Source organism: Mixophyes fleayi, chromosome 1 (assembly GCF_038048845.1).
Source record: "Mixophyes fleayi isolate aMixFle1 chromosome 1, aMixFle1.hap1, whole genome shotgun sequence".
Taxonomy (NCBI): domain Eukaryota; kingdom Metazoa; phylum Chordata; class Amphibia; order Anura; family Limnodynastidae; genus Mixophyes; species Mixophyes fleayi.
In genome coordinates this window covers 213461545-213486087 of record NC_134402.1, presented here as the reverse complement: position 1 = coordinate 213486087, position 24543 = coordinate 213461545, and the positions used below count along the sequence as shown (strand labels likewise).

The window sequence follows — 24543 nt, the reverse complement described above, 5'->3', positions numbered from 1 at the left end:
AAGAAATTTGTAACAGCATAAGGCATCCTTTTCAATCCAGTGATTGAGTACAGATAACCACAACTTCTAAAGTGGTGTACAAATCTGTTGGTTTTACTAAATTCTTCTGTGCACTGCTGCTAAATTCGGAAATCCTCCACACAAGCACAGTTTCCTTCCTTGTACATCTTGTTTTTGCAGCTAAATCAGCTGCAGTGATGTTGATATCCTACACAACCCACCCATGTTCAATAAAGTCTGCAGAGCAACTAATTGTTTGTTCTACATCCACCATATTGCTGCAATAATCTGTATGTGTGTCCAGGTGCAAAAGTTTTGATTTCACAAAGCAATGCAGGTTTCTGCAGTTTGTAAATGGATTACTACTTACTTACTTGTTCATTGTTTCTCACACTGCCCTCTGTACTTATACTAAATTAATCATTCAGTGGCGATTGACACTTTTATACACTATGTATAGGATTGTGTCTAAAACTAAACATATTGGAGAGAAGTCATACATGCACCCCAACAAGTGCTTGATAGACCGCTTTCATTTACTCCTAAATTATTTGTCCTGGGACTGGTTAAAGATCAAGGGACAGCTAGTTTTTCGTGTCTCCTATTAATCAACACAATGTTTTATGCACAATTGCTTTTGGATAGACAGGAGACCGACCAAGCCAATTAACTCTCAATGGAAAGTACCAGCAAAACCTTTCATAGAATTACATAGAGGTGGTGGTTTCAAATTTAGTAGGATTTGGGAACCCTGAAGTTCGTTTGAGTTGGATACATGTTTGTGACCCAAATATATATGTGTGTATATATATGTGAGGAAACGGGGTACTACTGGACTGAGAACTATGTAATCATCACCCGTTTCTCACGGTTTATTGTACTTTTTAATCCTTGGCCCAGTCTAAGTATATACACCAGAGCATTGGTGTATTATGTGTATTATTATTTCATGTTATTAGACACATTTTGCCCATACTATTACCTGTGATATTGTATGTAGTATAAATAGAAACAATATTGCCATACTGTGTGAAAATATCAGAACAACAGCAGTCATTTTGCTTGTGGTAGCTAATGTAATTACCATTTGTCTCAAATGTGTATTGTATGGGGTGCAGCTGAGATGAGGTTTGTTATCAGAACAATGTCTGAGTTAACTAGCTGGCAGCCCATGTTAATTAGCTAGGTCAACAGATAACCTGAGAGGTAATGAGGTTAGAACTTCTACTCATATGCAATGTGCCTCCACAGTAATATATTGGTTGAAATAGCATGGGGAAATGTATCAATATGTGTCAATATAAATGTAATTGTATCAAAAGGTATCACAGACTTATATTGTGTAACCCTGCTGATATCATGTGTCAAAAGTCTTATTGTTCCATGTAAGCGTGCAGTGTCATTCCTTGATGTACTATTGTAACCCCATGTGTAGTGTATCCAGCCAAAACAGCTAATTGAGTCAAGCCATTCTATTGTCTAATCAAGGTAACAGGGACAGTATGTCTAGCAGCTAAATTGTTGACTGGGAGGCCCCTTCTGTAAAGGGGAGGTTGGAGACATTTGACCCTATTTCCTGGGTACAGAGAAAATAATATAGGGCGAGGAGAATGCCAGGGGGGATGCTAGTTTGGAGGATCCTGGTGTAGAAGACATCAGTGAAAAGGACTCTGGGCCAGGAACTGTGGTGCCGCTGGAGGGAACCCTACCAGGACAGGGTTGGTGTGAGCTAGTAACCCAGGCTAGGAGACACCATAACTGTTTTGCTAAACGGTAGTGGTAATATTGCGGGAGGATAAGACCCTGAAAGGGACAGAGATTATGACTTTGGAGTGCTGACTGCAGGAGGCTGCTGGAGGATACGTGCTACCATTTACCCTGTAACTTGTGAACGTCTTGTGGTGTTGTGCTGTCGTAATAAAGTCTTATTTTGGATATATCTTGGTCTACCCGAGTGAGTTGAATCCCACAGAGGGTAACTTCCATCCCAGCTAAGGGTGGTATCCTCACATTTGGTGGCAAGCAGTGGGATCACTCGGCCCGGTGTTGCAAGAACCGGGAAGGCTGCAAGGGACGCAAGCGGTTGCAGTCCAAGGGCCTTGTAGGTACAGCACAGCACGGGCTACACAGCACCCAAAGGAAGCCTATCAGAGGAGTTGCAAGAAACGTGAGACATGATCAAGTATAACTCCCTAAAACTGGATGAACTCCGGGGATTATGCCAGACAAGGGAAATTGCTACTACCCAGGATGACTTCAGGCCACAACTAGTGGAAAAACTATGCAAATGGGACCTGTGCCTACTCGATAATGCGGGCAGGATGAAAATAGCAGAGGTCCCAGCAGTGGAAGGCACCCAAGTTGGGACTTATGTTGCAGAAATCCTGAAAGCCAAGGAGTTGTATGAGGACCAGGAGCAGCCAGTAAGGATTCAGGAGATTGCAGCTACAACACAAACATCCCCCACCCCAGGCCAGTCAGCAGTGCACAGTGAAAGCTATGACTATGGTCAGCTTCGTCAAGAGCTGCAGCACGTCCTCAGTCAGTGGATCCAGAGAAAAGGACTTGAGCTGGTAAAAGCAGGGCTGACTGAGATATTTCCCAGCCTTCAGGATTGGGTGGCAAAGTGTAACCCACAGTCCTGGGATAAAGCAGAAAAGGGGCAGAGTGAAGGCCAAAGGCGACCCAGCAGTCAAGGACAAGCAATACCACACTTGGGACAAGTCGGGAAGTGGTGCCTTCGATGTGAATACTGGGGACATCTTCAACAGCAGTGTCCCAGGAAAGGAGGTCAATTAGACCAATTCCCTCCCACGGGGGTTGTTGGCAGGAGCCACCCCCGGAAAAACAAACACTACCACCCTGATGCGCCAGAGGCGAGGGGGGTAAAGGCCACTTGCAATGCTGTGGCTGACATGAGGCAAACAACAGGAGGACGCCTTTACAGGCACTTGAAACCTGTATGGGTGGATGGCAGAAAAGCCCAAGGATTTAGAGACTGTGGGGCAGCCATCACCCTGGTACGCCCCGAGTTGGTGGATTCCAGAAGAATTATCCCCAACAAGTACTTTAAAATTAGGATGGAGGATGGACGATGGGCAGAGATTCCAACAGCCCAAGTCCAGTTGCATTGGGGCCATTGTAACAACCTGGTAGAAGTTGGAGTTATGGCAGGAATGTCCAATGAGGTGATTTTGGGCAATGATTTGGGGCAAGACCTCAGGAATTATTTTGTTGAAAAAGCCCATAGAAAGGTGAGCCCCAGGCAGAGGAAGAACAACCACTTCTACACGCCAGTAACTAACGGGTATCAGCAACCTTTCTTTACCATCTCCGGGCCTCTGAGGGTGAGTAGCCAAGACCATCCTGAGGGGGGGTTAGTCCTGGGGGAGGAGGATAAATCTAGACTGCAAGAAGCCCAGCTACTAGATCCAGATCTAGAAGGGATGCGGGCACTAGCAGATATGTCGTATAAGACTGGGGTGGTAGAGGATTGTGCTTGGTTGGATGGGTTACTGTATACGGTGTCCAGCCCAAATCATAAGTACAGGTTGGTAGTCCCACCCGAATATCGGGATCGGTTTATAGCTCAGGCCCATGGGGAAGGGGGTACCGATCACAGAGGAAAAAGGAGAACACGAGCCAGGCTCAGACAGCAGTTCATGTGGTTAGGTTTAGCGAGGGATGTAGACCGCTACATAGCCAACTGTGCAGACTGCAAGAATATGTTAGGGCATGGCTGCAACAGTGACATTCGGACACAGGAGGGGAGAAGGCAGCATAAAAAGCAGGACATTGATGACTGCGTGATGTTACTCTCAGTAGTCCCTGCAGGAGATAGTGTGCAGCAGGATTCCTGCAAGAACCCTGTGCATAAGCGGGTGCAGACTGGGGAAATGAGTAATCCCAGTGCAGAAGGGAACTGGGAAAGGGGGAGGCGTAGCCAGACAGGACCCCAGACAACCAGGGAAAGGCAGTCGGTAAGGCTCTTAGACAGCAGGGCTCAGAGTAGCTACTGGAGCAGGAGACCGAGACTTCCCGCAGAGGTTCTGGGAATTGATAGGTGCTGGCGGCTACAAGAATATAACAAGGTGCAGCAAGTGAACGCTGGAGGCTGCGCACAGCCCAGCAGGAAATTGGTTCATCTCGTGGGAAACCACATAAAACCTGCAGTAGTGTCTGCAGAAGAGACTGGGGCTCAAGTTTAAAAAGTAGGGGAGGAATGTGAGGAAACGGGGTACTACTGGACTGAGAACTATGTAATCATCACCCGTTTCTCACGGTTTATTGTACTTTTTAATCCTTGGCCCAGTCTAAGTATATACACCAGAGCATTGGTGTATTATGTGTATTATTATTTCATGTTATTAGACACATTTTGCCCATACTATTACCTGTGATATTGTATGTAGTATAAATAGAAACAATATTGCCATACTGTGTGAAAATATCAGAACAACAGCAGTCATTTTGCTTGTGGTAGCTAATGTAATTACCATTTGTCTCAAATGTGTATTGTATGGGGTGCAGCTGAGATGAGGTTTGTTATCAGAACAATGTCTGAGTTAACTAGCTGGCAGCCCATGTTAATTAGCTAGGTCAACAGATAACCTGAGAGGTAATGAGGTTAGAACTTCTACTCATATGCAATGTGCCTCCACAGTAATATATTGGTTGAAATAGCATGGGGAAATGTATCAATATGTGTCAATATAAATGTAATTGTATCAAAAGGTATCACAGACTTATATTGTGTAACCCTGCTGATATCATGTGTCAAAAGTCTTATTGTTCCATGTAAGCGTGCAGTGTCATTCCTTGATGTACTATTGTAACCCCATGTGTAGTGTATCCAGCCAAAACAGCTAATTGAGTCAAGCCATTCTATTGTCTAATCAAGGTAACAGGGACAGTATGTCTAGCAGCTAAATTGTTGACTGGGAGGCCCCTTCTGTAAAGGGGAGGTTGGAGACATTTGACCCTATTTCCTGGGTACAGAGAAAATAATATAGGGCGAGGAGAATGCCAGGGGGGATGCTAGTTTGGAGGATCCTGGTGTAGAAGACATCAGTAAAAAGGACTCTGGGCCAGGAACTGTGGTGCCGCTGGAGGGAACCCTACCAGGACAGGGTTGGTGTGAGCTAGTAACCCAGGCTAGGAGACACCATAACTGTTTTGCTAAACGGTAGTGGTAATATTGCGGGAGGATAAGACCCTGAAAGGGACAGAGATTATGACTTTGGAGTGCTGACTGCAGGAGGCTGCTGGAGAATACGTGCTACCATTTACCCTGTAACTTGTGAACGTCTTGTGGTGTTGTGCTGTCGTAATAAAGTCTTATTTTGGATATATCTTGGTCTACCCGAGTGAGTTGAATCCCACAGAGGGTAACTTCCATCCCAGCTAAGGGTGGTATCCTCACAATATATATATATATATATATATATATATATATATATATGTATTTTGTCTCTCACAAAATGTGCACTATAACGACATCTACAGTCAAGTCCATAAATATTGGGACATCGACACAATTCTCATATTTTGGGCTCTATGCACCACCACCACCACAATGGATTTCAAATGAAACAAACAAGATGTGCTTTAACTGCAGACTTTCAGCTTTAATTTGAGGGTATTTACATCAGGTTAACAGTGTAGGAATTACAACGGTTTCTACATGTGCCTTCCACTTTATAAGGGACCAAAAGTAATGGGACAAACTAAACAATCCTACATCAAACTTTAACTTTTTCATACTTTGTTGCAAATCCTTTGCAGTCAATTACAGCCTGAAGTCTGGAACGCATAGACATCACCAAACGCTGGGTTTCGTCCCTGGTGATGCTCTGCCAGGCCTCTACTGCAAATGTATTCAGTTCCTGCTTGTTCTTGGGGCATTTTCCCTTCAGTTTTGTCTTCATCAAATGAAATGCATGCTCAATCAGGTTCAGGTCAGGTGATTGACTTGGCCATTGCATAACATTCCACTTGTTAGCCTTAAAAAAAACTCTCTGGTTGCTTTTGCAGTATGCTTCAGGTCATTGTCCATCTGCACTGTGAAGCGCCGTCCAATGAGTTCTGAAGCATTAGCAGATAATATTGCCCGAAAGACTTCAAAATTCATCCTGCTGCTTTTGTCAGTAAATACAAGGGAAGCAGTTCCATTGGCAGCCATACGTGCCCACACCATGACACTACCACCACCATGCTTCACTGATGAGGTGGTATGTTTTGGATCATAATCAGTTCCTTTCCTTCTCCATACTCTTCTCTTCCCATCACTCTGCTTCAAGTTGATCTTTGTCTCATCTGTCCATAAGATGTTGTTCCAGAACTGTAATGTCTTTTTTAGATGTTGTTTGGCAAACTCTAATCTGGTCTTCCTGTTTTTGTGGCTCGCAAATGGTTTACATCTTATGGTGAACCCTCTATATTCACTCTTGTGAAGTCTTCTCTTGATTGTTGACTTCATATATACACCTACCTCCTGGAGAGTGTTCTTGATTTGGCCAACTTGTGAAGGGGTTTTTCTTCACCAGGGAAAAAATTCTTCTGTCATCCACCACAGTTGTTTTTCGTGGTCTTCCGGGTCTTTTGGTGTTGCTGAGCTCTCCGGTGCTTGCTTTCTTTTTAAGAATGTTCCAAACAGTTGATTTGGCCACACCTAATGTTTTTGCTATCTCTCTGATGGGTTTGTTTTTGATTTTTTTTCAGCCTAATGATGGTTTGCTTCACTGATAGTGATGGCTCTTTGGATCTCATATTGAGACTCGACAGCAACAGATTCCAAATGCAAATGTTACACCTAGAATCAACTCCAGACCTTTTACCTGCTTAATTGATGATGAAATAACAAGGGAATAGCCCACACATGTCCATAAAATAGCTTTGGAGTCGATTGTCCCATTACTTTTGGTCCCTCAAAAAGTGGGAGGCACATATAGAGACCGTTGTAATTCCTACAACGTTCACCTGATTTGGATGTAAATACCCTCAAATTAAAGCTGAAAGTCTGCAGGTAAAGGACATCTTGTTTGTTTCATTTGAAATCCATTGTGGTGGTGTATAGAGCCCAAATTATGAGAATTGTGTCGATGTCCCAATATTTATGGACTTGACTGTACTTTCCCCCACATCCAATTGGGGGACATTGGGTTATAGTGTAGGTGAGATAGGCTTGTGGCACTTTAATAAAGTTGCTAGCTAGCCCTAGCTCCTCCCCTTTTATACCCCACTTCCTGCTTAAGCCTCCGTTTAGTTTAAGTGCTTAGACGTGCAGGATGTATGGGGGCTACTCAGTAGCCCCTGTTGTTGGTTTTTATTTATTAATTCATTTATTTTTTCTTTCTTCCTGGCTGCCAGCTGGTCTGCATTTGGGAGGCTGCATCGGGCCTTCATTGAAGCTGTGTCTAGTGGGAGCACCTATTCTGTTCGGCCCCGTTCGGTCTACAAAGGCGCTGCCTATATCTGTGGCTCTACATTGTTACCGTGCACCGCCGCTGGTCCCTGTGTGGCTGCAGCTAGAGCCGGGTTATTGCAAGGGATGAGACTTGGCTACGGTTTCATTGCTATGGCGCTGTTGCAGACGCTCTGTCTGTCTGCTTGGTCTACCTCGTACGCTGTGGCATCAGCAGTTCTGTATCCGCAGCGACAACGCCCCTCTCCAATGTTGTCTTTGGGAATATCGTGCCCACCGGAAGTTGGTCTATAATGTCTCCGCAGTCAGTGGGGCAGCCGGGTTTTAGGCACATGACCATGCCACCGGCCGCTGCATTTTGCCGCATACTAGGCAAAATGTATGTCCCTACTATCTCATCTCACTCATATCGGCAGGGACACAGTTTTTATTCATTTTTTATAAAGGGAGTCCTTTATCAGTAACATTGTGTTACATGCGCGCTATAGCACTAGTGCAATCATTACATGACTTTTCATTATTATTTCATACATAGAACATTTAATGTTTCATCATTAAATTAGTTAATCCTTATGTAGTAGTCAGCATTTGTTCTTGATATTACTGTGTTCGTTTCATGTTCTTTAAACTTTTTGTCAGCTAATTTACCAAAATTATATACCTCCCTAATATAAAAAAAATTTGATCAAGGCTAGCAGCCTTAAGCTTTTTTAATATTAAAAAAGAAAAAAAATCTGCTACTGAGTATGCATTGATTGTGCAACGCACATTAAGGACGTCTGTTTGCTGCTTGAAGCATGTAAGGTACCAGGCGGGGGGTTATTGTTACATTGTTGCGGCTCTTTGGCTGTATAGCAGGCTCACTTTATGTGCTTTGATTGTGTGCTGCTTGTTTTTGTCACTGTGTTTGTTCAGTGTGTTTTGTCCCCTCTGTGTCTAACTTTTTTCAGCTACGGGGTGAAACGTAACAGTTACGGCTAGAGTGATTTCTGTCATGAAGTTCACCTGTGCCAGACGGTCAGACGCGTATGCTTGGTGCGCAGCTTGCCTGTCTGGTGGACCCCCAGCTATGATGCGTGGGGGTATTTTACCCGTTTTGTGGTAACCACATGGGCTCGGATACTGACCAGGGCTGTGGTTCGGCTTGCCCAATTAGTTCGGTCTATATTCGAACACTCTTAATGACAGTACAGTCTTTTGGGTTTCGGTCGTCCTTAAGTTCATATTCCGTGGCGGCGGGTCCCTACTGGCGGCTCACTTTAAGTCCAGAGTGTGTTATGGTGGTGGAGAATTCATCCATTCATCTGCTTCTGAGTTTGTTACACGACTGGCCAGATTCTGACCAGTTTCCTGGGTGGAACACATTCACTTAGCCACGGTTAAGTTTTGCGGTGGCAGCAATAAGTGTGAGACGAATTTGGTCACACATCTGTTTGTGCAGTCTCTGCTCGTCGGACTCTGGTTAAGTCCTGGCTGCCACTTTTAAGTCTAAAATGGACTTTTCAGACAATTCGTTTTTTTCTGAGGGTGTTTTGTTGACCCAGTTTGACACAGTTATTGTTCAGGTAATGACAAATAAGAGTACCTCCTTCCTGTTATTGCTCCAAACTCACAGGATGGCTATGTTCCAGTCTTTTCTTACTGCTTGACGGGACTAAGTCGTCGGACAGGCAGACGGCTTGTTGGATATTCTGCCCCTCCAGATTGCTGTCATGGGAACTCATGTATTTCTTAAAGGGATTGATAGTTCAACTACCACAGATGCCAGGGTACGGGGAGTTTTGGAACAGGGGTCCATGTATGTTCACCTCAGTTAACCTCCCAGAAGGTTATTTTCCATGAGGCTTCCCGCATGTCCAAGTAGGTGACTGGCTCTGCTAGAAATTGTCTGCTCCCTAATTTCTTCAGGAATTGTGTTTCCGGTTCTGGAATCGCAAAAGGTTTGGGGTTTGTTCCACAGTCGGGTTCATGTACGTAAGTTTCCATCCAAAATAATTTTCTAGTGTAACAGATATCGCCTGCTTTGTTGGTCTTTGGTTCCGATCTTCTCCTTGAATGCGTCAGTCGCTCTTTTTTTGTGGGAGCAAGATAACAATATATACTGGGTCAATCTTTCCCAATTCGAGGTTGGATCTTTGTAGCAACGGATGCCAGCCTTCGGAGTTGGGGTATGGTCTGTTTGTACGCCGGGGCTTCAGGGGCTTTGGCCTCTGCTAGAATCCAACCTTTCCGTCACTGTAATAGTTCTGCGAGCAGTATTCTGCACTCTAATCAGCACACTACATTTGCCGCAGGCAACAGGAGTGAAGATACCATCAGACAATGTCACAGACATGAGATAAATATATTCAACAGGGTAGCAGCAAGAGCTGTTTACCCATAATATGGACGAACACATGGAGCCACATAGTTTAGTTCGCCTATTCTAGAACAAGATATTCTTTAGCTGTCTCAGTAGATTGCTTGGTCCGTTCTTTGGCGGTACTGTTTAGTTACCTATTCCCTGCAGTAGCCTTGTTTCCGAATGTCTTGATACATATTATGAGAGAGAGTGTTCCTATCGGAGAAAGTGCTGTCAGATTTTCTGTAGTCGTTTTTGTGACTACCACCGATAAAAACACCCCCACACCTGTCAAGTTGCTAGATAGTGCTGATGGTATTCTCATCACAGAAGATAAACTTCTAAGAAGCCAATTTGGAGATGTGGTCAATTCTAACTAGGCCACATCTCCAGGGTGCATGGAACACTTACATGAACCCTTACTTTACTCAATAATGGCCTACAGTGCCTAGAGAGGCGGCAAGTGTATGTTGAGTAAATCTAACATATGCTCCTCTAAATCTGGATACATTTTAGTACGCATGCACAGTTGCATTCCAAATTTTTTTTTAAACTATTTATTTTGAAAAATAGCATTAACAAACAGGCAAGAATCAGCAATTAGTACATCACCAAAGAACAGCAACATATTGTCACAGAACAAACAAGTAAACAAACATTGCTTGTGCCAATTACTCAAGATACTGCAACATTTTCTAAGAATATGAGGTGGAGAAAGGGGGGGGAAGCACTGGTCATCAAAATTAAAATACAGAAGAAAAGACTACCCAAAGACGCAGGGAGAAGGAGCAACGTCCAACATCAGGTCACCTATGACTCACGCACCATTAAGGACCCCATAAGGTTCACTTTAGCAGAAAGGAGCTAGTATAGGAGTAAAGGGATTACAAGTAGAGCCAGGGGGCCAAAATCTGGTGGAATTTATCATCCTTGTCATGTAAATGATATGTAAACTGTTCCATCAGGCCAATAAACCAAATATAGGAGCGTAGGGCCGCCATAGTAGGGGGTTCAGCTTGCTTCCATGATTTAGCTACTAGACATGGGCCTGCAGCAAGGATATTGGAAGCTAATTTCGAGGACTGCCTATTGTTATCAAAGGATAGCAAAGAAGAAAGGACCATGTGTCTTTCCGAACGGGACACGGAAGAGGAGAGGAGGTCCCTAACATGGTCCCAGAAGGAAGATACTTTAAGACCGGTCCACCAAATATGTAAAAAAGATCCCATCTGGCTACAAGCCCGCCAACATAGTGGAGAACTAGAGGGAAACATTTTAGTAATTTTGTCGGGGGTGTAGGACCACCGGTAGAGTATTTTATATGCGTTCTCCTTGACCAACTGAAAATAGAGATGGTGGCTACCTGATCCCTTGCATACATATTTTAAATGAGGCTAAAATCCCCAGTACAGTATTATAAAGCTTTAATAAAAAAAAACAAAAATTGTATGATGTAAAACCCAATAGTGGAGAAATTTCCCTAGCTATATGTTCTTTTCATTCCTTTGCATTATTGTTTAACTGACGTTTGAAACCTAATAAAAAGAATTTTACTCACCATAAAATCGATTTCTCTTACTCCATTGGGGGACACTGCGAGACATTGGGACATACCAAAGCTGCCTCTAAGGGAGGGATTGCTCTGGAATCGATGCGCGCAACATCCAGCGCCAAAAGCTTGCATCAACTGCAGCAAAGCCATGCAACCCAGAAACTCTGCAGTAGATGTGGGCGTTGCCACCCTGCACAGCTGCTTTACCGAAGCCCGCAGACGTGCCGTCCAGGAAGCGCCAACTGCCCTGGGGAGTGAGCTCTAAAGTCCACAGAGCCGAAGAAAGGGTGCGAACATCCAATCGAATGGTGGAAGGGTTGTTGTGGCCATGAGTCTGTCTGGAAACCGACCAGCCCAGCTATTAAACATCCGAAAGAGCAAAGAAGACCCTAGTCTCACAGATAGAGACCCTGCAGTCAATCCAGCCCCGAAGTGCACAAACCACATCCAGCCAAGGAAGAGTGTCACACGAAAAGGAAGAACAGAATGCTTGACCACAAGCTCCTGAGTTAAGTGTAATGCAGATACTATACTCTGAGCCAATATTGGTCGTAGTGACGCACCTCTATCCACCTGGAAAGGTAAAATGTGAGCGTGCAATCTACACTACCGGCACCGAACCCCTGCGAACAGGGGAGATATGCAAGGGAACACCCTTACCCTGGGGTGAACGTTTTCCCAGAGTCAGCAATTTAAAAGTGACCAAAGCAAGTGCTCTGATCACCCCACTAGATATAATGGCTTCACCTGTCCAACTAAAAAAGGGGGACTGAACTGGGAGAGACCCCTCGAAGAAAAGACTGAAGATACCGAGATCCTATAAACCGGCATTAAAATTGATGAAGAGCAACGAGAGCTGCGCCTTGTGGGAACCTAGGCGGAGTCCCATATCAGAGCCAGCTTGCAGAAAAAAAACAACAATTTAGGGAGCCAGCACTGGGACGAGGGAAAGCCCTGGGACTCACACCAAGCGCTTTACTGTTCCAGACCAAGGAGACCCTAAGGATAGGGCCTCCAATGCCACAGCGTCAAGTCACTTGATATGAAGAGTGGCAGAAAGAGCCGGAAGGGAGGTGTCGTCCCCAGCTGCCAATGTCTGAGAACCATACTGTGCAAGGTAAATGAAGGGCCCCAGGATAGCTGGAAGCCACACTCCTAGAGGACTCTTTACCGATGAGAATCTGGGACGTGGATGCGACAGGTACCCCAGACCGAAGTTTCAGGAATCATCCTGGCATCAGAAAATTTTACTTAAGGGACTCTAGATTATGAGCAGTAAAGGGGGGGTCTGAGAAATAAGTATGGATGCCCTGGGAACGAAATCCAGAGTTCCCCCAAGACTCCACCAGGAGGGCAAAGGACGTCCCCGTGGAGAGACTATTCCCCCTGGTTGCTTGCCTGCCTGCTGAGACTCTCGTCCTCCCACTTATTCCTGTCGGGATAATCATCAAAAGTATGAGAATATGACACGCTGCTTAGGCCATAACATGGATGTCCCTCACGCTGCTCTCGGGCCCAGGATGCTATAGAAATGCAAGCAACATGGCATTATCTGACTGATTGTCTAGAGGTTTAGAACCTGCTAGGCCTGACATCACAGTCTGTGCACCCTTCGCACCAGATTTGAAAGTACAGACTTTTTGGGATGAGCCAAAAGACCCTGGAACCCTAAGGATCATCATTATAATCAGCTATTTATATAGCGCTACTAATTCCGCAGCGCTGTACAGAGAACTCACTCACATCAGTCCCTGCCCCATTGTAGCTTACAGTCTAAATTCCCTAACATACACACGCATAGACAGACAAAGAGAGAAAGAGACTAGGGTCAATTTGATAGCAGCCAGTTAACCTATTAATGTGTTTTTGGAAAGTCGGAGGAAACCGCAGCACCCGGAGGAAACCCACACAAACACGGGAGAACATACAAACTCCACACAGATAAGGCCATGGTTGGGAACTCATGACCCCAGTGCTGTGAAGCAGAAGTGCTAGCCACTAAGCCACCGTAATAGGATCCTATTAATTCGCCTTTATCTGACAGACTATATTGCCTGTCAGGACCAGGGTAATGACTGACCTCACTCCTGACTGTCTGGCTAACGACTGTGAGAGATAGACGTGTGGTCTTGGATAGACAGATCATTTGAAAGTCCAATAACCTGGGAACCAGCCCCCTTCTAGAGAATTTCCCCCTGGAGATGTTGAGAGAGGAGCATGGAACACTACATAATCGAACATTGGTACCCTGTTTTCCGGAAGCCTCGAGCACCTGAGAAGAGAAACTTTTTCTCCGCGCTCGGAGCATCCTTTTTCTGAGCTGAAATGGGTGGGGGGGCCCTTTCCTACTAAAGAAGATGAGGTCTAAGAAGCGTATCTGCTGTGACAGAGGGGATCTACATAGTTTCTGCATCCAGATGTGCGCTTACAGGAACCGAATGGAGATTTGCTTGTAAGAGAAAAATGACGGAGCCCTAGGAAAGAGGTTGTCCAGACAGAGTACTATTGTGGGTCGCCGGGTGCGCCGTAGCCCTGCCATGACTGCCATAACCTCGGAAACCCACGAGGCGCAATGTAAAGTAGAATCCTGAGCCGGATCTGAAATCACTGTACCGCCAAAGCAAAAGAGACATCTGTGCCCCCTTCCCGACTGGTACATGATGTATATTGAGGCCAGGAACTGTCTCTATTCACTGCCTGCAATAACTATGCGTAGTGACTACATCCGAAACAAGGGAATGCAGGCCTGCCTGTTGAGGGACTGCCAGCTTAAATGGAATGAAAGGATCGGTATGTGGCCCAGGAAGAGGTTGGAGTAAAATGCCAACTCTCGGGAATACCACTAGGTATATAGGTTTCTCACTTAACTGCACCTGTGCAGGTACTCTATGTTTCTATTGGAGCTAAGAAGTGAGTACATGGGGTACTTAGCCCTTGGGGAAAAAAAAAGGAGACGAAGGGATAAAAAACGTCCCTTGACGTGGCCTAGTGGAGCTGACGGGAAGATATGTACTCCTGCCTCCAGTGGCCCCAGGAGACTACGCTGTAACTCTGCAATATTAAGACGCTCCGATCCTGGAACGTACTGCAGAATACCTCTGGCTAACTGCTCTGACCATGGCCAAAGGGGCTTTCTCCAAAACCCAGCTATGACCCTGTTGGTTGTAAACATACTGCAAGTCGTCACTTAAGCTGAGTGGAGGCTAGATTACACTTTCTGTCAGAGAAAACCTTCCCTGGAGGGGGTAGCAGAATAATTGAATAGACGAGTTACAGGGTTGTCAACCCTAGGGGTACCTTTCCATATAACTATTTTCTCTGCCAGGAGAGGGAAAAGAGATAATAATCTGCCCAGTCTAATAATTGCTTATTTGGCTTAATTCCAAAAGTCAGACACCCTGCCCAGTATCTGAGGAGGTGCGGATGGGGCCGCAGACTCAAGTTCTGCAAGGGTTAAAGTGTGTCTAAAACTTAAGCTGAGACTATCCATCCTGAAAGGGATGTGGAACTTTCAAAGTTAACAATGTTCTTGTCTGTAATTCAAGATCCAACTACCTATCCTCTATTGAGGAATGGGCCATATCCTGATCCTGACTGTGGACAACTCTGAAAAACAAAAAAATGCTTACCCCTGTGAGATGGTGAGAACAGGTGTCTAAGTCTGGGTGGTCTCAGACAGAGACATAGCCGCTTCTGTCTGGGAAGATGTGCCTGTGATAGATATGATTTGTGTGGGCTGAGTGTGTGTAGAAGCGCGAGAAAAAGGGGGATTCACGTACCTTTTCAGACCCTAGCATCACCTTAGAGAGTTCGGCCATTGATACTGCCAGTGATTTAGCTTAGACCGGCTTCTCCAGAGCTGCTGACACCAAAGTGGGAGCACCTGGTTCGATAACTTCAGCAACGCAAGCTGCACAGCAGCAACGCAAGCTGCACAGCAGCATCCGGGCTAAGCTGTTCAAACGATAGAATAGAAATATAAAAATTATATTTTGCACATATATTTTGCAGCTCAGACGTATCAGCAGGTCCGTATGACGCCTAAGGCAATGCTAGGCAAAGTGTCACAGAATAAATCTGTATATAATCTTGGTACATATATAATGCAGTACAGATGTACCAGCAGGTATCTTACTCTTGGTAGTGCCCTTTTTTTTAGACATAATACAATGCTAGGAAAGGTGTCACAGAATAAACCTGTGTTTTAACCTTTGGGCACATATATGTATCATTTATTTGTTTGGCGCCACAAGATTTCCACGGCGCTGTACACAGTACAAACAGTAGACTATACAGGGTGAGACAGTATAGAACAATAAACAAAAAATACCAATACTTCATAAACTCCAGGCAGGCTAATGCAGTAAAGACGGAGCAGAAGGACAGGTATGGAGACAGGAGGGAAGAGGGCCCTGCTCATACGAGCGTACATCCTAAGGGAGGGTAAACAAATCATGCACAAAGGGAGTCAGTTGAAGCATGGGGGAGAGAAAATGGGGGCCGGGAGGAGAGAGGGGAGAACGAGCGGAGGAGATGAGGGGGTTAAGTGGATGGTTGGTAGGCTTTACGGAACAGGTAAGTTTTAAGTGCCCGTTTGAAGGAGCACAGATTAGGAGAGAGACGGATAGAGCGAGGGAGGTCATTCCAATGAACGGGGGCCGCACGGGAGAATTCTTGGATTCTGGAGTGGGAAGAGGTGATCAGAGTGGAGGAGAGGCGACGGTCATTGGCCGAGCCTAGGGAGCAGACAGGAGTGTGAATGGAGAGGAGGTTAGAGATATAATGGGCAGTACGTATTGCAATATGGATGTAGTAGCTGGTTTCTTACTTTGAAAGAAATCTGTATCTTATCTATGCTGTACATATACAATGCAGTGCAGACATACCAGCAGGGCTCTTACCTGTGGAAGTCCCCTCTTTAGACATAATGCATAGTATGCAAGCTCTACAAAAGATAAATTAAAACTGCATTTGGCATGTGTGCATGACAGCACAGATGTAGCCGAGGATCCCCTGATTTTGGACGTTTCCTCTTTTGAACATATTTTGGATTGTACATAAAACAACAATCACAATAGAAAAGAAAAACATTTTCCTTATTTATTTATGTATTTTATATATATATAAGTTTGAATATAATATGAATAACCATGTATATATCTATATAATCTCAGTATAGTAGGGGTTTACCAAGTCTATATACTATTTAATACTCGAATTAGCCACCAATCCCCCGAATCTGAGATAAAATAGCTGTGGTCCTGTGTAGAGAAGTATTGTAACACAATACCAGGATATTGAGGGAAGGCAGAGCAGGGAAGCAGCATGCACTCAGTCTCTCTGTGTGCCAGTTCCAAAGATGGCCGCCGTCCATGCCAGGAAGCTGATCGGTAGGGGAAGGAAGTGACTCTTGCAGATCCTCTCCTATTATGGCTACCCTCCATGCATCGCCGATCAGCTCATATGAACATGGCTGTCGGCTTTCAGAGTCCCCACGCATTTGTTAGCTGCCCAGGCTGCGTGCGCTCTTCACAACAACTGAATCGCCTTCTATTGAGAGCAATTGTTGTTTTCGTTCCCCCGCTGCTCGTGTTTAGGGGCGGGGTGAACTTGCCTGCGTTTCGGGCAGGCGGGGAGGAGAGGCTGTTACAGCTTCACTCCCGGCCGCCCTTAAAGAAATGTGGCCAATATATTTGAATAATCTGGTGCCCATTATATCTGCTGCCTAATGGCAGACTTAAAAATATGGCACCTTTGCTCGTTTCTAGGGAAGACTATCAGCAGAAGCGAGACAAGACTGCTGCTTACCTGTGCTGGGACCCAGATTGAACAGTGCTGGAGTCTTATTCACTCCTCTGGGTCTTTGGATCGATTCCCGTGCTGCACCTGAAAGTGAATTAAAATAAAAACATGGAAAAAACTACAACTAATACAAGTATAGGCAGTAGCCTATACCGAAGGGACCTATCTCCTAGGCATTTAGAAAAAACTGAGGTCTGAGCTGGAGAAGAGGGGCATAGTAGGGGAGGAGTGTGAGGAACAAACAAGTTGATAAGTGCCTAAACTCCTAGTCCCGCCTAGTATACCCAATGTCTCGCAGTGTTCCCCAATGGTAGGAAAGAGAAAATAAGTTTAAAAAAAAAATTGATATGGGTATTGTGACAGGAAGGACCGCCTATGCCACCCTGTCTGTTGTTGCTGGGAATCGGCTGGGCTTACTTTGCCACCGTTCCCTTTTGTTATCCCAAATGCGCCCTCTTGCCACAGTAGGAGGGGCTTATATGAGATGCCACCACTTGACTCCTATACCAATACTATTTCTTGTGGGTAGTTGATGCTGCTAGCGTACCTCGTTGCTGGTGTACCTTGGCTGGTACCCCTGACCTCTCACGATAGATCAGGGTTGCTGTGGATGGATCCCCCCTGGCCTATCACACTGACTGGGTAGCAGGCAGAGCGGTGGTACTGGAAAAGCTTGGGTCCAAACATCGGACAGCTGGCGAACAAATTAGATTTAGGGTCTAATCTGAAGATCACAGGAATACAGCAATATTGAAGATGTTGCCAAGCAGTTCTTTGAAGCAAAATGTTCATTTGCTCACACTGGTTTGAGGTACCAGTGATCAGGTCAGTTGTTGAATTCAGAAGAACACTTACATGCTCACACAGCTCATCTTTTATACAGTTCAGAAATAGTCTATTTTTAGAATCAGGATGTAACCCTGCTTCCCAAAACATAGCCTTGAAATGCATGTAAATTTAACAAAATTTACACTTATCTATGAAATTCACTCTGTGAAACAGGCCACATAGTAACGATCTCCTGCTGGGCGTTTGGCCAGAGCAGGCATGACAGTTCATCACAAAACTTCATTAGCACTTTCTGCTATCAGACTCACACATATGCCTAATTGGAGGTTTCCACTAGCAACCTTACAAATCCTAAACAATGACACTTCCATACTAATTACATCCCAATACACATAAGACCTCCATCCACAAAGGCCTATTGTATCAGATATATGCATCAGAAATAAGGCATATCATTTAGCAAGGTGAAAACAGGAAAAAACAGTTTCTACCCTGATCTCAGAAATAACGATTTCCTATCTCAGAATATATACAATATTAAAAATAAGTGCATTGGCAATTTCTATAAATCAGCGCCCTGCGCTATTTCCCTTAAATAAATTGATACCATAAGTTATTTATGAGTGATCCAGTCATAGATATGGTTCATTGTCCTTGACTTTACCAGCATCTGTTACACCCTTGTTTCATTCGGCATGTAACTTTCTAAAAAAAAAACGCTTTGTTTAAAATACTCTTACGTCCTGTAGTTCACACACTTTTACTTTTTTTTTTTTTTTCTGGTGAGTGGATTTTGTGTTTTTGTTTTAAATCTCTGTCTGATGATGATGATGATGAAATCAATTTCAACTAATGTATTTATTTATTTTGCAGTGAACATCTATAAGATACGGTTCTTTCCCACAGCGAACGCTAACTGAATGCTGCAAGATTACTCAGTGGCTGCACAGCAGAACGAATATAAAATCTGTGATTCCAAAACGGTGAAAATCCAGTGTATTGAAATTGAGGACATTCTCAGCAAATACAGAAATGTTTGATGATATTTTGTGAGCCTATGTAAAAGGATAAACTTCATCTAAGTAATAACCCTTGTATTTAATCCATTGAATGTGCAGTATGGTTTCTGCAGGGTGTATTTTTGGATAAATATATAACCCAGTTTCAATTGTTTTTCATTAAATTTTAAAGTATAGTTTAACATTGTGCCTAATGATGAAAATGCAGGTACAGGGCGGTTGGTGAAAATGCATCATTCAGTACTGTATGTGTGTCTTAACAGACATATTTAAAATATCAGGCATTTACAACAAGTGATCTATAAAACATAGCAACCAATTAAACATACATTGAATTAATTTAATACAAATTATATTATGTATATTGTAAAAAGAAGAAAAATGTGGCTTTTTAATAATTGCACAAATAGCACAGATGTGCTGTAATCCATAGCAACCAATTTGGATAAGTTGTTATAGAATGGTGCCTATTGCTGCACAAATTGCATATGATTAAGAAAAGATCCATCTCTTTCAGCAATTTACAACCTTCTAACTTGCATAAAAAAAGGTTACACAAAACTTATTTCGAAATGCTGTACTTTGATATGAGAGCAGAAAATATCTGCTGCTGTCACACTAACAATGAGACTATACCCAGAACCAATAAGGCAATTTATGACATACTGTAAAATAAGCCTTTCAGCATCATTGCTCTCTAGATAGTATTTTGTTGATCAAATGTTTCAATTTACAAACAACATTGCCACATGTATTCTACTCCACTTAATAAAAGAAAACCCATGCTACTACCTCATTCTGTTCATTACAGTGAGCCCTACATTATTTTTGAACAAGTAATAATTGCTCAGTCCTTTCATTGCTACACCCCACATAAATCAGATGAACCCAGAGTTTAGAGGGGAAAATGCAAGCAAAATAAAACAGGCCAATCGCACTGGTAATATATACACATATATACACACACACACTCTTACACAAATTAACATACACACAAATCCATACATATACACACTGGCACATACTATGCACACTGTCTTTTTTTGATTGGTCTCCCACCCCTGTGTACTTGACTCATTCACTTATTATCTTTCAATTTGTCTTATGTGTGTGCCTCTCTGGTTTGCTCCTTTCTTTACACTCTCTGTGTTTCACACTTTTCTTTTCGCATCCCCATTTTTGCATGTCTCATTTGTTCCTTTCTCATTCACTATAAGCGTCCCAAACACCTTCTGTTCTATGATTGGGTGATGCAAGTAAGTGACATCACTCCCCCACGATCTCTTAGCACTGATGCCAGCATCATATTTGTGCTACAGATCAAGGCAGCAGCGATTCAGCATTTTGTTTTAATCTGCCACTGGCATCTATGATAGGAGGATGTGGAGGAGTGATGCCAATTTCTTGCATTTCTCAATCTCTGGCAGATCAAAAGAGAAAGCAGCTGCAGCATAGTTACTATAGCAATGATGCAATTTTTTTTTCTCTGCCCACAAGCTGCCTCTACCTGCCTCTTCATTGGTTCCTGTAACTACGCAGAGAACGAAGCTGTGTTTGTGCCAAAATAATTATGTGGGTGGCTACTTACTCTTTTGGCATTCAAGAGACAATTGTGGGCCTTAGAAGTGTACATCTCAAGATACGCAAATGCAAATTTTGCCAATTCATTTAAGATAATATGATTTTATATATATATATATATATATATATATATATATATATAGTATGATATGTAAATTTTACTCTTTGCAGATAAATCCATTCCCGAAGTTTCTATTAGTCAATTTGATGAGTTATTTTGCTTTTACACATACTTGGTGCCAATATTTTTAATTTCATTCCACATAAATATTGTAGGCAATTGTTTGAAAAATGAAGGTGCTTCATCCTCTTAAGTGAAATAAACACTACTTTCTAATGACCAGTAATCACTGGTCGAAAGCAATGTCTCAGCATTTATTTTGTCAGAATTATAAATGAAGTTCCCAAGGTTTGCAAAGATAAAAGGCTTGTTATGTAAAACTAGTGTAATCTAACAATGTTTTGGATAACTAAGTGCATTGTCTGCAAATGTGATGTATTACATTAAAATATATTGTTGGGCAAATAAACTTTTCTGCGTACCTTTATGGAGGATTGGCCAATCAATATGTGTTTCATTTGCTACAAGTATGTTTAATACTGGATGACTGACTTTTTACTAATCTGGAAGTAGCCTTGTGATATCATGTGACTTCTGCTTTTATTTTAATTTTGACTTAAAATAAGACTACATACAGCAGGGACGGCAAATGCAGAGATCCCATTGCACAAACACTGTTATGCTTAAGGAATGCTGCTTACAGTGTTCAATATACATGCACAAAGCAACCCTGTAACACTAACCTAAGGTATTAGAGCTCAAGTACAGGAGCATCTTGATAAGCAGACCAACTTGTATATATGAACGTATAATTGGATTGTTAATACAAGACCGACAGGTTCCAGGAAACACACAGTCATGAAGTCAGTCTATAACTTATTAAGCTGCAAAACGAGATTCAGAACGTTTTATACTTAGTTGGATACATATGTGTCCAAAAAGTAAGCTTTGAAAAAAAATGATGGTATAAATAACATATTTACTCCCACATGCTGAGTCGTACCCATTTCAAGATACATTTAGCTCTGCACTAGTTGTGCATGCACCAGTTTTATGCTAGACATACTTGCACCAAGCCAAGTCATAAGCACAATTTTTTTAAAATATTTGTTTTCAAATGCATTCACTTTTGGGCTTGATTTAGATGAAATTAAAAAAAAATCAGAATTGGCTGGCTAGTACTGGCGACAGCCCTCATCATCAGAGTGTATATACATCAGCCCTCAGGCATCCAATAGTGATAAAGCTACTGACAGGCGTATTTGTGCCTTTTTGTGGCCTCCGTTCTTAATTATGCGAACACACCCTTACCATGTCTGCATTTGCATGCCCCTCCCCTGTTCCACCTGTCCAAGCTTAAGTAGGTGAAAGTAACAAATGTAGGCATACACTTTCTTCTGTGGGCATGCACAGTACAAATTTGCATATTTTACGCAAAGCAAATGGAAATATGCCCAGCACGAACCCCAGAGTCTTTAACCGATTCTGGATGCAAGCAACAATGGTTCAAAACTGGAAGCACATAGCACAAACCTTGTCTAAAAGCGGTGGTAATCGTTTTCACGTTTGCCACAATTCCGACACCGAAGACACCTTCAGATAAAAACCGAATTTATCAAAAACCGATTTCAATATAAATAAACTTACCTCAAATCCGACTCCGATGGGACCACCATGGTGACAGCAAGTTATTCTGAATGGACAGGTGACTGGCAGTAGAGTTTGACGTCATTGCGACTTCTAAGAATGTTAATTTAAAGCGGCAATGTCGGGACCCCGCAGGTTAATTGTTTAAACACTTAACTCGATAGGTAAGTCTATTTACATTCAAATTGGTTTTTATACATTCGATTTTTATTTGGAGGTGTCCTCGTTGGATTTTTCACAAGCTTTAAATTGTACCCAACCCTCTAAAAGGTGTAACAATGATCCACAAAAAAAAAGGTTCGCAAGCTTGAGCATTTAAAATCAGCAGACAATGAGACAAATTACAAGGACTATATACCAAACAAAAGGGGATATATACAGCACAAGGAGAATCCTACACTTGGTAGAGAAATTATCAACAACTTTTGAATGAGAAATCTTATAACTCTTATAAAGTCAAGCGCCCTAGGAGTGGTGCGCCCACACATCATAATAATTGAACATAGTACACAGAAAACAAAGGGGCACTCTAGGTTAAGTATATAAAACAAATCAAGTTTTATTGGTATGCATTAAAATAATAACACAAAGAGTAAAATAAAAACATTGTTAGTGAAATATAGAAAAGGGAAATGGATTGTTGAACCTGATAATAGTGCTAATAAAATTAGCAGAAACAATGCTAAGACGCGCCAGTAACCTCGTATATGTTGTTATAAATTATATATCCAAGTAAAGTACCTATATTGCGTTATAACCTAAGTTTACCTGTTTATAACAGACCAATAAAACACTCAATAGTGTATGCGATGGTCATAGTACTCTTAATAGTTGATATAGTAATAGAGCCCTGATAGTGTCACTATAACAAAGAGCCAGTATGAATATATAGTCACACCCACCTCATAAATGAAAGCATGAGACTACACCCCTCATTCTTGCTGTCTCATGCTTTCATTTATAAGGAGGTGGGCGTGAATCATATGTATGTGTATATATGTATGTGTACGTGTGTGTGTATTTGCCGGCGTATAAGACGACCCCCAACATTTCCACTCAAAATATAGAGTTTGTTATATACTCGCCGTATAAGACTACCCCCTCTTCCGCACACATTCCACACACCAAATAAAATGTAAAAGAACATCAGATTTGATTTCAACATGTTAATTTATATTCGAATGCCTATGACATGCAGGAAAACTGTCACAAGGCTGTATGTTATCAAACATGTACAGTAAACATAAAACAGTGCAAGTTTATTAAACGTAATTCACTAGTCAATGATAGAAGGAAGATAACAAATAGAGGGAGAGAGCAAGTGCACACTTACCCCTTGGCATAATCTTTAATGCTTTTTCATTTGATTTCCAGTCCCGAACCATCTTTTCTGTTACTCCATATTGTCTTGCAGCAGCATACATATTTCTTTCTTTTTGCTGGTGCCATGATAGGGTTGATAGGGGTTTGACTGCTGGACATTTTCTATGCTGTATTGTACTGTACAATGGTGCAGTACTGTGGTTGGCTGTTGGCTGTATACAAACCCTGATTGGATTGGTCCCTGCTCTCTGTCTGCCCTCCCTGTCAGCAGAACGGGCCGGTCACGCCGAAAAGGCTGGCACCCCTGTATCGCTGCTGATGCTCGCCGCAGCCACGCTGATGACCCGCCACGGCTGCACTGGATACCGCGCGATACTGGACCCAGTGTATAAGACGACCCCCCCACTTGGAGGCATGTTTTTCAGGGCAAAAAAGTAGTCTTATACGCCAGCAAAAAGGGTATATATATATATATATATATATATATATATATATATATATGTATATATGTATATATAATGTAAGTGTGTGTGTGTGTGTGTGTGTGTGTGTGTATATATATATATATATATACACAGATTCCAAATTCAAATGTCACACCCAGCATCAACTCCAGACCTTTTACCTGCTTATATATATGTATGTGTATATATAGATATATATGTATGTGTGTATCAATATATATATATATAGATATATATCTGTGTATATACATATATATAGATATATATGTATGTGAATATATATATATATATATGTATGTGTATATATATATATATATATAGATAGATAGATATGTATGTATATATATATATAGATATATATATATAGATATATGTATATATATATATATGTGTGTGTGTATATATAGATATATATGTATGTGTATATATAGATATATATGTATGTGTGTATCAATATATTTATATATATATATATATAGATATATATATCTGTGTATATACATATATATAGATATATATGTATGTGAATATATATATATAT

The 24543-nt window shown here is 42.4% G+C and overlaps 1 protein-coding gene across 2 annotated transcripts in view; it reads left to right on the top strand.

Moving 5' to 3' along the window:
• The window catches only part of HMG20B (high mobility group 20B), a 115398-nt gene extending 94343 nt beyond the window's left edge, over positions 1–21055 (top strand). For both annotated transcript variants that reach the window (XM_075204908.1, XM_075204903.1), the window contains exon 10: positions 18781–21055. In XM_075204908.1, the coding sequence (XP_075061009.1) occupies positions 18781–18793 (13 nt within the window). In that variant the 3' untranslated portion in view covers positions 18794–21055. The remainder of the gene's footprint in view (positions 1–18780) is intronic.
• The last annotated feature ends 3488 nt before the right edge of the window (positions 21056–24543 follow it).